Here is a 14,669-nt window from a genome sequence, read left to right on the forward strand (position 1 = left end):
TTATTTAGTTAAGCTCTATATTTATATTTGATTAGGGCAGGTACGTCCTTTATAGTAAAGGAGTCCCATAAGATGCATGTATTGTAAAGGGCAATCTACTGTTTTTTTCCAAGTTTAAAGAGATTCAGCCCCATTCTTTACAGAAACATTAGGCCACTAGGCCAATATGGTTTGGAGGAGTAGCTGTGCAGATGAAGTGAGTGTAAAGAGGAATGTGGTTTTTACTTCCTAGAAACGTTTAGTGATCTAAAAATGGGAAAAAAAAGTCGTCACTGTTTCACATCACAAGTTGAGTGTGTCACATATGAAAGTAGAAGCTCTGTATGTTGTCTTTGGCAAACCAAATAACAAAGAGAAACAGACACCCAAATTACACACAAAAATGTTTTGTCCTAAACTAATCTGTGTCCCACAAACCAACCAGAGGAGTATCTTTGACCTACTCAGATTATCCAGACAGCAGGTTTAAGTTGAGCTGCACTCACCTCCATTTACTCAGAATACAAGATTTAAGAAGATATATATGTACTGTCTGTGAATTTCCTTTGATGACATTGTAACCCTACATTTTAGAGCTAACATGAATGTGTTAACCCAATGGTTCAATGCATTTATGTCTTAATGCCACTCTAAAAATTATACAAAAGGAACATTTGTTTTAAAATATTTATTTTTACATGACATTTGTTGCTTTTTGATTATGTCACCCTGCCTTTACAAAACAGCTGTCGCAGTTTGTCCCTGTATGCACGGTTAAGGAAGAAATACATCACTGGATCCAGTACACCACTAACACAGGTCAGTGCAGATGTGACCCGATTGGCTATTCTCAGTGACTCATTGCTGGCTGCAGTCATGTGTGCCAGACTGTGGCTTTGGATGTAAATTACCCTGCTCACATGGTAGGGCACAAATGCAAACAGGAAGTTCATCACGATGAGGATGATCATTTTCATAGCTTTGTCTTTGACTGGCTGCTTTTCCTGTTGCTTGAGTGTCCTTAGTTTCAGCAGAATCATGATGTAGGAAACCACTATGGTGGTGAGAGGAATGACAAATGCAACAACAGTGGAAACCAAAGCATTGGGTGATGTCTCTTCTAAGTACAGCTTGTTGCAGATGCCGGATGTGTTGTTATTGTGGTTGGTGTCATTCTTTTTAGAGAAAAGTATTGGACTCATAGACACAATAACTATCAGCCAAAGTATGCCAACAATTACCTTTGCATACAAAGCTTTCCTGAGTGACAGCGATTTTATAGGTAGAACCACGGCCAGAAATCTGTCCAGGCTGATGATACTCATTAAGTATAGACTGCAGTACATGTTAAGGTAAAAGAGGAAGCCTGCTAGTTGACAGGCTACATGTCCAAAAGGCCAGTGGCTGTCCGATAGGTGGTAAACGATACGCATGGGTAAAATGAGGATATAGGAAATGTCTGCAACAGACAGGTGCCTCAGGAAGACCTTGGATGTAGACGTGCTGTTCTGACGAAAGAAAGCCCACAGCGCCAAGCAGTTCCCAGGTACAGCGGTGATGAAAATCAGGAAGTAGAATGCAGAGAATAGAATGTTCTCTAGGTGGTGGGAGTCACTTCCATACAAGCCCTGCCTCTGGTCCTCAGAGATGTTCATTGTGGTTGCCGAAAGAAGGGTAAGCCTAGTGCAGCACAGACACAAAGAACCTGTTATGATGATTTGCAGCTCAGTGCCAGCCCCATGTCAAATGACGTCAGTGATTCATCAACGTTATATCAAAACAAAACTAAGGCTGCATGATGTGCGTGTGACAAAAAGATGACTGGTATGATAAATGTATTTATTAGAAACAGGAACAGTCTTATCTTAGTGTAACCAGAAGACACACTGGAAATTGTAATCTATTTTTCTATAACTTAAGTATTGATACCTACATAGCCTACTAGGTTTCCTCTTGTTTTTATGGCGAAAAATGTCTAAGTTACATGTAACTTTAATTTTCATACCGATAAGTTTTATATAGTTCAGAACACACTATCCAATCAGCAATTGATCATTTACAACTAGCATTTAACAACCTACAATGTGCACTGTTTGATCTTAAAAGTGTTTTAAATAGCCTACGGATAAAACAAAATACACGGTATTCTCCAGAGCCTAAAAATTTGAGAGAAATCTTCAGATATGCAATCTAAATGGTACACATATAAGAAGCCCCTCACTACAAATACTTGGGCAGTCCGATTGATTACAAACTAAAACCCATATCGATAACATAAGTCAGAATCAAAGGGTGAAACTATGTTTTCTGTATAGAAACCGGTATTGTTTCACATTTTATTTTAGAAAACGGATCGTAAAAGCAACATTTCACTCTTTCCTAGATTATGCTGATATTATTCATAAGCAAGCTCCCATCCCAACTTAAAATATTAAGATTCTGTCTACCACTCAGGTTTAAGATGTATTAATGGGGACCCGTATTAATTTGTCATGTCAATATTTTCTTATTTTCATTTGAATGTATTTCTGTATTTTATTCTATTTTCAGGTGCCACTTGCACATGGGATCTTCCTCTTAATGTGACTAAACCTAACCCTTAAATTGATTTGATGAACTTCACAAAATACACCATACAGTGTATGTAGCTGTCATCACCAACTTATATTGAACAAATCACTAAACATGCATTGGATTATATTATTAGATAATAAAGTAGTATTAATTTTCTTACCTGTAATTTTGGTGATACAGAATGAATAATTACACTATATGTATATTTACTATCAGCAGGAAACATTAGAGGGAATAGGAAACCTAAGAAGTTGAAGTGAGAACTAAAGAGCTTCTCTGTAGTGTCGTGTGTTTCCACTTCATATTTATACACATGTGCACAGAAAGGCAAGAACACTGTCTGCCACCCACCGACACACCCACACACTGTGAAGTAAACTCAATCATGCAGGAATTGAACAGGGAGCCACAAAGAGAAAATAAAAACATTAAATCTCAATGCATTACAAGCATGCAAGTCTTTATTTTTGCTACTCCAACACAGTTTGTCTTTACCACATTGCTCCTTTATAGTATGATTTAAAGCTTTACAAAAACGAGAGAAAACCAGATATTTACAAAATCTATCTGTGCAAACATAATTCTTCTTTAACAACACTCTCCTAAAGTATTTGAAAGGCATGCATACAAATAAACTTTGGTATGTTAAAAAAACTACTTATTTTCTTAGTAGAAGCGTCTATGTACATGTGGTACAACCGATTCATCACTTCTGTTTTTAGTACAGTTTACATTTAAACAACAACACATGTTAACTTAACCAACCTAGACCAGCAGCAAAATACTGAGGTCCACACTTCAGCCATCAAACCGCAACAGAGTGCATATAAATTCCCCTAAATATCGTGATTGGGTTAGGCCTGAAGTGAGTCATTGTACAACAACTTTGGCAAATAGGCACACCAAAATGAAAACTTTTATTACTCATGATACCAGTTTTACATATCTGTAAAATAAATTGGCAGTTCGTATGGGTGAAAAATGAGAAAAATACTCTTAGAAAACAGAAGTCAATAATAGGTTTAACTTTAAAATGTCTGTATACATTATGTATACATCCATACAAGGCATTTTTACAAGGGCTGTGTTGAATGTCTGGCAACATAGGAAATATAGAAGATTAAATATACTATGGGTTATTCAATCTCTGGTTGAAAAATAAAATGAAATTTTACATGGTACATTGTGATTGTACATCAACTCTATATTCATAGCTAAAGCAAGAAAAATAGATATTTTTTTAACACCAAGAGAACCTTCCACTTCAACTATAAAGTGGCAAAAACTAAACACTTTTGAGTTCCATTATAAAATATTTTTTCAGAACATCTGGTACACACCTTTAAGAAAGAATCTGAATCCACGTTAAGTACTTTGCAGAATTGATTTAAAAAAATGCAACTCAAAGGAGATAAAAGCAATGGTTTGAGAATGCCAGTGTCAAATAAAACATGAATCGGAGGAGTGTATCACTTGATGATATTACAAAAAAAAACAACAATCAGCAAAACCAAAACTTTATTATAACACCAGGTCTACCTGCTATATGCGGGTAAAGCCAGAGAAGGGCTATAATGGGGCTCTAGGTAGTGTCCTTAGCCGCGGTGGCTGTTGGGATGCAGGATTTGCCGCTGCTGCCGTTGTGGGACCTGTAGCTGGTGAAGCTGGGGGTGTGTATGGTGCGGATGCTCTTTCCGCCCGGGCCCAAAGGTGTGGGCGACAGAGGGGAGGGGGAGGAGGAGGAGGAGGAGGAAGAGGAGGAGTATGAAGAGGAGGAGTGCACTCGACCATTCTGAGTCTGCGATGGGGAGAACGACAGAGCTTTACCTGTGTGCTGTAAGTTTGCGGGGAGTTTGAGGGAACCGTTAGACAGGGAGGGGATGTGTGAGGAGGGCAGGGAACCGGAACGAAGGGCGTGAGAGGACAGGTTGGAGGGCTTTGTAACAGAGGAGGAGGAGGAGGAGAGGGGGGAGGAGGAGGAAGGGTTATTGGGATTAGTAGCGTCTGAGTTATGTGCAGACTGGGAGCTGCCTTTAGCAGAGCTAGGATAAAAAGCAGGGATTTTAGAGGTGGGTATAGCAGGGGAAGTAGTTTTATGATCCCCTCCCACTCTTTTAGCACTTCCGTTAGCCTGCAAAGATGCCAAAACAGATACTGGTTGTCAGAAACGAAAAATCTTTGTCAAATTATACACATAAAAAAAGGTGAGACGATTGTTGGAAAAAACTACAAGTTAAAGACATAGAAACACAGGCTATGACTACACAAACATTGATATGACTGAGACACAACTAAAAGACACCAAAACAACATACACAGAAGCTCTGTTTTTATAGGTTACATGAAAGGTGAGACGCATTAGACATGTTACCAAGAAACAGAACACTGTAAAGGTTAGACAGCGAGGTGGCAGGCAGGAGAGGGGCATCTCTACAGACTGCCGGTCTTAGAGGGATTGTTAGGCGTTGTAAAGGGGCTGTGGGTTGGCATTGGTAAGGCAGAGATGCATAGGAAGGCTGGAGAGAATTAGACAACAGGGTTAGGAGTACAAAGAGTGGGAGCAAACAGGGGAAATGTGGGCCAGTGTTTTTGGCTGGAAAGTCACTGTGCAAGGTGGTGAGTGGTGGCGAAGTCTTCAGGGGGAAGGAAATACATCACCGTGTGGGGTTAGGAAGCTATGCAGTAATGTTGGGTTTGAGAAGAGGTGCATTGTGAGAAGGGAGGAGCATAGCCAAAAATGTCAGTTAGGGGTTTGTATTATTTGTTTAACGTAGCCATAAGCATCCTGGGAGTTGGCAACACTGTTTTGGAACTCAGCTGTGATGGAAAACTGGAGATGTGATGACAAGTCAGGTGATGACAGGATAGGATTCCACGGTCCTTTGCCATTTTTCTACGTTTTTTTTTTTTTTTTTTTTTGTCAAGAAGCCAACACAGTGAAACCATGAGCAGTGTGGACATGCAAAAGCATACAGTACAGTGATGTTATGGGGTAACAGTCAAGAGTCAAGCATGCCTTCTTGTCAGAGCAGACTCGAGAGAAACATTAACAGATCCACAGTCGCCACCGTGGTGACTTTATTCATTTTCTTTCCTTTTCAAAACACTTGAAATCTCACAGCTTTGGTAGTCTTTTTTTTTTACTCCCTAATAATACATGCCTCATGTTTTTCGATTCCCTATATATTCGTTTCCACTAGTCTTGGTAAGACCCTACAGTAAAACTACCTGTCGAAACTGCCTCTGAGCGTCCTGCAGTTTTTGCTGTTTTCCTGCTTTGTCAGTAACCGGCGACTGCCTGGACTTCGCAGACAAAGGGACGGGCATCCGACTAGTGGGGGACGCGACACTGGTGGTGTTCTGCAAGGGGATCCAAACGAAAAACAAAACAAGAAATAAAACAAAAGAAAGGAAAAACACACACACACACCATATAAGAAGTTTGAAAAAAATTAAGGCACTAACAGGTAAAAGAACCTCATTAAAAACACCAGTCCAAGATCATGCACCCAGTGAGACTGTTAACATCAAAGACAATACACAGTGGTACAGTACACATGCAGTCAAGAATAAGGAGATATCAGAGCTTATAGTCATCATGACAGTGTCTTTGATGATGAATTTGCCACTTGCTGAAAACCCCTCAGAGTTTTAGCAATGAGAACTGAAGGAGAAACATGGTAGCCAGAAACCCAACAAAATGACACCCCAACCCAAAAATCATGACACCATGATTTCACAGAGGGAGAAAGCCCACGAGGGACATTTCCAAGATTTCCAAGCACCTGTGGAGTGGATTAATGATTTTGGTAATTTCAGTGGTTAGGGTTGGAGTGAGGATAGGTTGTAAACTGAAAAATAAAAAGAAGGACCCAAAGCTTCCCGGAGCAACAAAAGCTAGAGTGAGACCTGTTGTACGGTGGTGGGGGCACTGGGGACTGTGGTGGTGGTAGTAGTAGGGACGACTACGGGGCGCGGAAGCAGCTGAGGTTTAGTCTTCTTCTGCAATGCATTTTTGCTGGGTACCTTAAGGCCTGAGCCTCTGGAGGTAGGGAGAGAGGAAGACCTCTTCAGCCCCGCTCCCTCTGAGCTTTTCCCATTCCCTGTCTTAGCTTCTTCTGCGTCGTCCGGTTCTCCCGGGGAGCAAGGTCCCATCTCGCTGATGGTGTTCTCCAGCTGCTTGATGGTCTGCTCTAGGCTGTCTAGTGTCTTGTAGGTGTTCTTCCTGATCTCGTTTGTTCTGCCGACGGATTCGGAGCCCTGCCTCTTAATAAGCCCTGTCGAGGCTGTTTCCTTGGGAGGGTCTGCTAAGGCTTTGGAGCGCGCAATCTCAAACCTCTTGGCCTCTTTGTGCTGCCTGATGGTACCGTCGCACTCTTCCTCGTCCTCGTATACGACCACCTGCAGAGTCTTCTTGCCCGTCTTGGTACCCGTGCGGATGGCCTGGGTGAGCGCCGCCAGCTGCTTCTTGGGGAACTTGAACTTGAACTTCTTCTTACCGCCGTCCTGCTTGGCGGCACCGTTTGACTCCGAGTTCACCCCGCCGTCCATCAGCTCACTGATGGAAGACGAAGATGACGACGATAAGCTGGTGCGGTCCCCGGCCACCTGTGAAGAGCTGACCTTCTTGCCGTCTAGCGTCTCAGCTGTCCCTGCTTTGACCTGTAGCCAACCACCCTTCTCCCCGTCGGACTCCTCGCTCTCCTCGTCGATGCGCTCCGCCGACAGCATCCTGTCCATTTCCTCCTCGCATTCGAAGACTGTGGACAGGCGCTTGTAGGCCGAACGGATGTCCATGGGCTCGTCGAATATGATGATGACGGGCTTCTTGTTGTTGAAGCCGTTGTCCTGTGGCATATTGTGGTGCCCTGTGGTCCTCCCCTGGTTGCATACGGTAACCGTCTGGACATTTCCCTTCTTGGCATTGACCAGATCCTGGTACTCACCACAGGACAGGGCCTGGACTTTGCTGTGGGTGATCATAAATGCTATGTTGTCAGGGGGAGGGGGTGCCTCTTCTCCAGGTAAGTCCTGACTAAGACTAGCCTCATCGTTAACATCCTCACTATACTCAATGGGAGGTGGAGCAACGATACGTTTAGGCACCCCTTTCAAGGTAATGGCCATTGTGGTTGCCTCAGGCTCAGGTATTATATTCTTACTCATCGAAACGTGTTGTTGCTGGATGACTTTACTTTTCTTTTCGGTGTTAATTTTGTTGAGTATTTTTCCCTTTTCCATTTCTGCACTGGACTTCAAGGATTCTGAGCGCTTGACTTGCTTCCTTGGAAGTTTGAATCCTTTCAGGCCCACAGGCTTGGGTGATATGGGTGGAGGTGTTATTGGTGATTTGGGTGGCGAAGACAGTGGCTGCTGCTGCTGTTGCTGGCTTGGAGAATTGTCATTAACATTGACATTTGACACCTGTGATGGAGGCTGTGTGGGCTCTTGGTGGTGTTCATGGGTTTGGTCCGCTCCTGACGAAGATGGATGCTCCTTGGGAATCTGGCCAGTCACATAGTATATGACCTGAGAAATGAAGATGTGGATGTTAAAAAATCTTTAAAATTCCAGAACATATTACCTTGATTATACATTAATGGAATGTTAAGTATAGGATGGTATTCGTACCCCTTGGCTCTGTCGGACAGTAGTATTCCCATTTTCATCTGTGTCTGGATCTTTATCCACTCGACTGGGCTCTGAGCTCTGCTAGAACAGTGTGCGAGGGAATAATATTACAGCGAACTGGTGTGTCAGGTGGTTGTGGATTAACTGTGAATTCACATACAATATTGCAGTAGCATCCATGGTGTCAACACTGCATTGGGCAGTTACTGTCAATATGTACCTACAGGTCCTTCTCATATAATCATCATATTGTGATAAAGTTGATTATTTTCCATAATGTAATGATAATAATTGAACTTTCATATATTTTAGATTAATTGCACACCAACTGAAATATTTCAGGTCTTTTGTTGTTTTAATACTGATGATTTTGGCATACAGCTCATGAAAACCCCAAATTCCTATCTCAAAAAATTAGCATATCATGAAAAAGTACTCTAAACGAGCTCTTAACCTAATCATCTGAATCAACTAATTAACTCTAAACACCTGCAAAAGATTCCTGAGGCTTTTAAAAACTCCCAGCCTGGTTCATTACTCAAAACCGCAATCATGGGTAAGACTGCCGACCTGACTGCTGTCCAGAAGGCCATCATTGACACCCTCAAGCAAGAGGGTAAGACACAGAAAGAAATTTCTGAGCGAATAGGCTGTTCCCAGAGTGGTGTATCAAGGCACCTCAGTGGGAAGTCTGTGGGAAGGAAAAAGTGTGGCAGAAAACGCTGCACAACCAGAAGAGGTGACCGGACCCTGAGGAGGATTGTGGAGAAGGGCCAATTCCAGACCTTGGGGGACCTGCGGAAGCAGTGGATTGAGTCTGGAGTAGACACATCCAGAGCCACCGTGCACCGTGCACTTTTGAACCAGAAACAGCGGCAGAAGCGCCTGACCTGGGCTACAGAGAAGCAGCACTGGACTGTTGCTCAGTGGTCCAAAGTACTTTTTTCGGATGAAAGCAAATTTTGCATGCCATTCGGAAATCAAGGTGCCAGAGTCTGGAGGAAGACTGGGGAGAAGGAAATGCCAAAATGCCTGAAGTCCAGTGTCAAGTACCCACAGTCAGTGATGGTCTGGGGTGCCATGTCAGCTGCTGGTGTTGGTCCACTGTGTTTTATCAAAGGCAGGGTCAATGCAGCTAGCTATCAGGAGATTTTGGAGCACTTCATGCTTCCATCTGCTGAAAAGCTTTATGGAGATGAAGATTTCATTTTTCAACAAGACCTGGCACCTGCTCACAGTGCCAAAACCACTGGTAAATGGTTTACTGACCATGGTATTACTGTGCTCAATTGGCCTGCCAACTCTCCTGACCTGAACCCCATAGAGAATCTGTGGGATATTGTGAAGAGGAAGTTGAGAGACACCAGACCCAACACTGTGGATGAGCTTAAGGCCGCTATCGAAGCATCCTGGGCCTCCATAACACCTCAGCAGTGCCACAGGCTGATTGCCTCCATGCCACGCCGCATTGAAGCAGTCATTTCTGCGAAAGGATTCCCGACCAAGTATTGAGTGCATAACTGAACATAATTATTTGAAGGTTGACTTTTTTGTATTAAAAACACTTTTCTTTTATTGGTCGGATGAAATATGCTATTTTTTTGAGATAGGGATTTTTGGTTTTTCTTTACTTTTTTGCCAAAATCATCAATATTAAAACAATAAAAGGCTTGACCTACTTCAGTTGTGTGTATGAATCTAAAATATATGAAAGTCTAATGTTTATCAGTACATTACAGAAAATATTGAACTTTATCACAATATGCTAATTATATGAGAAGGACCTGTAAAGTACTGCTGTGACTGATTCAAGATATATACCAAGTGTTGTCAAATGTATATCTTGTTCTACATTTCGTTGCATTGTAACCTGTTGCTGTGTAATGACAATAAAGTGAATCTAATCTAATCTTATATAAAATGCTGAATTTTTAAAATGCATGAAGGCAAAATGTATAAATATTACTGTTTAAAAAGCTGAGACTATAAGCCGCATGAAACCTCTTTTAGGACTTGGTAACCATGTGTTAGTAAGCAGCTTCATGTTAGCTAGCTGTTATAACAGCCAAATCAGCTCATAATTGATGGTTCAACCCTGTCTGTCCAGCCTTTTTTTGTTGTTGTTGTGCTTCCACGGTTGCTAATATAGCAATAAAGTTACATTTTTCTGTGTTTCAAGACACTGTGTCTCCTTCTGGTTTGTATAGTGCATTGTAGTGTGTAATGTATGTTCTTCATGTTATGTCTGTCGGTGTCTGATGTATGGACTATCTGTTTGTGTCATTTGTCTGATGTCATATCATGAAGTGCGACTGTGCCGCAAACCCAACTGCCCCACGGGGACAATAAAGTTTTCTACTACTATTAATTCTCCTATGAACCTTTATGCAGACTCTCTTGTTCATGCAGTATGCACTGTTGACACTATACAAATCACTTCTCAAACTACGTTGACTTCAGCAAAATACTTTGGGCTATAAGCTAATTAGCTATATGTCTTTATTTACAGTAACTAGCTTAACATGCATTCATACACCTCTAATTTCAATTAGAGTTATATGAGAGCTGATTTTATACAAACAAAAATTACAAGGCAACTTGAACATACCTGTCCTCTTTGTCACATTGATTGAAAAAATCATATTAAACAAATGTATTGCTAACCTAAATGTGAAAAAATTATTAGTTTGTGTTTGTTATTTAGGTGTAAAGCTGGGAAAGCAAACCGAAGTGAGGTTGTGCACAGAGAAAGAGAAACAGAAAAGTAATTCCTCAGAAAAGTATAAGTTAGGGGGAGAGTAGCATGCAAAGTCGCCAGTCTGACCTCTAGTGAACCAAGTCTGCAAAAACAGGTTGTGCCTATACCAGGTGAGTTTTCAATACGTTGCTTCTCTCAATTGTCTATCAATTTTAGAAAATATTTGGTCTGTGGATTTCGTAAGATGACATGGTTTTAAAGAAAGACACAAGACGATTGAATTGCCTGTAAAATACAGTGCCGAGGGTCTTTATTGTTTTAGAGAAAAAAACAAAACAAGTGATAGAATTAAACCAGTCGCAAAACACATTGTTGTCTGGTCCCGACGCACAAAAGACACATAGCATCTTTTCAGAGGCTTCATTTTATGCAGACTTAATCCTGACATATTCAAGCTGTCATATCCAGCAGATTCACGAGAAAGGAAGAAAACTGAGGCAGCAGGGAAAGGAGTTTTTTTGGAGGCAGCTGTTACAGGTTTCTCTCGAGCCAAAGCAAGGGGAGTGCAAGAGTTGTAGAAGGGGGTTAAGACACAGCCATTGATTGTATCAGACAGTTGGCAGAGGCAGGCAGTTAGCTGGGAGGCTGCGCGGCGAAATATATTTTACCTTTTTCTCTTTGAGGGGCAATAAGGGCCCCGGTCTTAGTTCTCTGATTTGGGGTTCAATTCGGGTAGAGGGTTCTACCAAATTTTTCACCCCTACATCCTTAACTGTGCACATCTGGAAAACCTAAAGAGTGGAGAAAAGTGAAGGGGGAAAACGGGGGAACAAAGATTTTGAGGAAGTAGGAAGGGTCGAGTGTTTAACCACCACCATTTACCACCACACGTGAGAAAGCTGGATTCAAAGTCAAGGAGTTAAGAAAGGCCAACCACCATGGGAAAAAATAATACGCCACCACCCCACTTCCGCAATGCATAGATCAGCAAATTCCAGCAGACGTTACACCTATTGATTGTTTTTGTTCACATTTTTAAGGAATGTGTGTGTGTGTGTGTGTGTGTGTGTGTGTATCTTACCTGGAGCTCTGCCATGATCTTGTCCCCTTCATCCTCCTCTTCCCTGGCAGTAGAAGCATTGACAGGGGTCGGGCTGGCCGGCTTGGGCTTGGTCTCTGGGGGAACCTTTGCGGGCTTGTTTAGGGGAGAGGGAGGTGGAGCGTCCTCTTCACCCTCCTTCGGATTTAAAGAGGGGAAAATTATTGAGTCATTTATTTTCCAAAGCCTTACAGCAGAACAACAAATCCTCTCCTAAAGCTCCCTGTAAAACCTCCTCTTGTATTTTTCACATTACTGTTTGTTTACAATAATTAGTGAGCTTTAGAGGCTGTCTATTTCTCTGGTTACAGTGTTTATGCTAAGCAAAGCTAATCGCCCCCTGGCTCTGGTCTGCTTCATAATTATTTCATACTAATGTTATCAATATTCTTATCTTACTCTCGGGGGAAAAAAGCTAAACAAATACATTTCCCAAAATGGTGAACTGTTATTTCAATTACATCATATATTGGGTTTTTCACAGGCTATCATAAAAGGGATAGTACCGTATTTTTGAAGTGGGTTTGTATGTGGTACTTTTGCATAGTTAGTCTGTAACTTTATGGAGATGGCGATCGGAGCAGTCACTTTAAAGAGTTTGGGGGAGACGACGCTGTAGCGGAAGTCAACGTTGTACTGTGGCATTGTACTGAATCTATCAGAATCTAAAACGGCTCACTGAGAGATCTCCACTGTTACCAATATGGTATTTGCAATTTTAGAATGAGAAAAGTTAAGGAGAGTTTTTATTTCTCAATAACAAATGTATCTGAAAACATTTGAGAGAACCTGCGTGGGATCAGACTAACCTGAGCTGAGAAGGACTCCTTCCTGCTGGTGTACACCACCTCTCCAGTGCGTGTGGTGGTCATGCCTGAGCTGGTGCTGGGGTAGCTTTTCCTGGGTGGAGGCGGCGGTGGGGACTTGCTGGCCTTCTCAGAGCCCTGCCTGGTTAAACCTTCAGTGGGGGCTGCTTTGGTGGCAGTTTTGGAGGGTTTCTCCAGGGCAGGTTTGGCTGGTTTCTCCGGCAGAGGCTTCGGGAGTCTCTCGGGCCCCTTCTTGGCTGCTTTGTCCGAGGCAGGCTCGGACTGGGGCTCTTCTGCCATAAAAAAAAAAAGTAATATAAAGTTTTATTTTTTATGGTTCTTAAAAGTGTTGTGTGTTATTCATAGCCCATATTTGTGTCTTAATGTCACTTTTATGTTAAGATTTGTACCTGATGGTGACTCCACAGTATTTTGGATGTGGGCTTGTTCTCCAGTAGTAGCAGCAGGGGGCAGTGCTGGGTTCTCTTCCATCCCTTGATTGGGCATGCCCTTCATCATGTTGACCTGGGCCTCCTGTAGGATCTTCTCAAACTCTTTTCCATCATATTGAGTCAAGTTCTGCCTCCTCTCCTCCCACTCCTTCTCTGCTGCCTACACAGAGAAAAGAAAAAAAATTATGGGATTTTTTAAACTGAATCAACTAAATGCATAATGGGAGCATCGAAATATCACCATATAGCTTAAAGTTTAAGCTATATGGTGATATAAAGGCTCTGTAAACTGGCATGCTATGGTGGGCCCCTTTTGTTGACAATACGCTTTTTTTACATATCAGTTGACAGAGGCAGAGCCTAGACTGTGTATTAATTCCAAAATAAATTTCAGTGCACATACAGTAAATACAGGTAGCGGATCATTAATCTTTAACAACAAGTTTTTTTTAACAACAGGCGTTCTCCAGAATCACTGACTCCACCTTTTAACTATATGGGATCAAAATAAATCAAGTCACCAAATAATGATTGGAAGGAGACTAACATACCTCGATGTGCATAGCTCGATTTTTGCTCTTGTCCTTGCTGCTCTGGAGCTCCTCTATGACAAGACCCGGGCTGGCGGTGCCGTTGCCATTATTCACCGGGTTCCCGTTGGTCTTTTTTAGGCAGGCGGGACTCGGTGGATCGGAGGTGGCCGCCCCTTTGGGAGATTCCCGGCCTTGACTCTTGCCTGGGTTGTGACCAGGGATGTGAGAGGGGTTGAGAGTGGGGGTGGGGGTGAGCGGGGGACTGGGAGTAACTGTCAGGGCTGCAGACTGCTGGGACTGCTGCATGTGGACCGGGGAGCTCTGCACATGATGGATGACCACCGGAGAGGAAGGCATCACCTCTGATTTGATGGTGGAGTTCTGGGGCTCCGGCGGGGCTGACCCTGCTGAGGAGGCTTCCACTGGGGCTTCTGCTGCTGCTGCTGAAGGGCTGTTGTTCACCGGGACAGGAGCAGAAGGTTCAGGTCCTTTCTGAGGGCCTTCAGCGGTGCCTCTGCAGAGAGGAAGGAAAGTATGGGATAAGAAGATGAAAGTTAGTTGTACAATAAACGGTGCGCTTGCTAATAACATTTGGGGACTATTTATTTCACACGCCAGAATAACCACTTGATTTTATGTCTTAACGACATGTATAGTGTTTTGGATTGAATTTTACTTGATTTTTTTATTATCGTACTTGAATCTTATTTTTATTTTTGTTTTGTTTCTTTATTTCATTATGTATTGTCTTTTGTTCTCTCTTTTTTATTTAACGCCATACTTGACACCGTTTTGACACTTCATACTACTTTTTAAAATGTGTATGTCACTGAAAATGCAATAAACAAAAAAAGAAATAGAATGGGATACTCTGTAAAAAAATAACTAGATTTGTAC

General features: G+C 42.3%; 2 protein-coding genes across 13 annotated transcripts in view; both read right to left on the bottom strand.

Annotated features, from left to right (window-relative positions):
* Positions 1-698: 698 nt before the first annotated feature.
* On the bottom strand, positions 699-2,848 carry LOC307267683 (uracil nucleotide/cysteinyl leukotriene receptor; the record flags this gene model as incomplete). Its single annotated transcript, XM_080050066.1, has 2 exons — positions 2,714-2,848; positions 699-1,659 (listed from the first exon to the last, which is right to left on the bottom strand). Exon 2 carries the CDS (start codon positions 1,632-1,634, stop codon positions 699-701), a length of 936 nt encoding a protein of 311 aa, XP_079906192.1. The 5' UTR covers positions 1,635-1,659; positions 2,714-2,848.
* Positions 2,849-2,986: 138 nt separating this feature from the next.
* kiaa1217 (KIAA1217 ortholog) overlaps positions 2,987-14,669 on the bottom strand; it is a 107,744-nt gene continuing 96,061 nt past the window's right edge. For 7 of the 12 annotated variants that reach the window (XM_080050376.1, XM_080050371.1, XM_080050366.1 and 4 more), the window contains 9 exons: positions 13,791-14,286; positions 13,198-13,399; positions 12,791-13,080; positions 11,964-12,119; positions 11,551-11,673; positions 8,185-8,265; positions 6,463-8,082; positions 5,782-5,913; positions 2,987-4,684 (listed from right to left, as the gene is read on the bottom strand). In XM_080050376.1, coding sequence (XP_079906502.1) covers positions 4,136-4,684; positions 5,782-5,913; positions 6,463-8,082; positions 8,185-8,265; positions 11,551-11,673; positions 11,964-12,119; positions 12,791-13,080; positions 13,198-13,399; positions 13,791-14,286 — 3,649 coding nt within the window. In that variant the 3' untranslated portion in view covers positions 2,987-4,135. The remainder of the gene's footprint in view (positions 4,685-5,781; positions 5,914-6,462; positions 8,083-8,184; positions 8,266-11,550; positions 11,674-11,963; positions 12,120-12,790; positions 13,081-13,197; positions 13,400-13,790; positions 14,287-14,669) is intronic. The other 5 variants (XM_080050370.1, XM_080050369.1, XM_080050372.1 and 2 more) reach the window with 5 other exon arrangements.

This window comes from Ammodytes marinus (assembly GCF_949987685.1).
Source record: "Ammodytes marinus genome assembly, chromosome: 21".
Taxonomy (NCBI): Eukaryota; Metazoa; Chordata; class Actinopteri; order Uranoscopiformes; family Ammodytidae; genus Ammodytes; species Ammodytes marinus.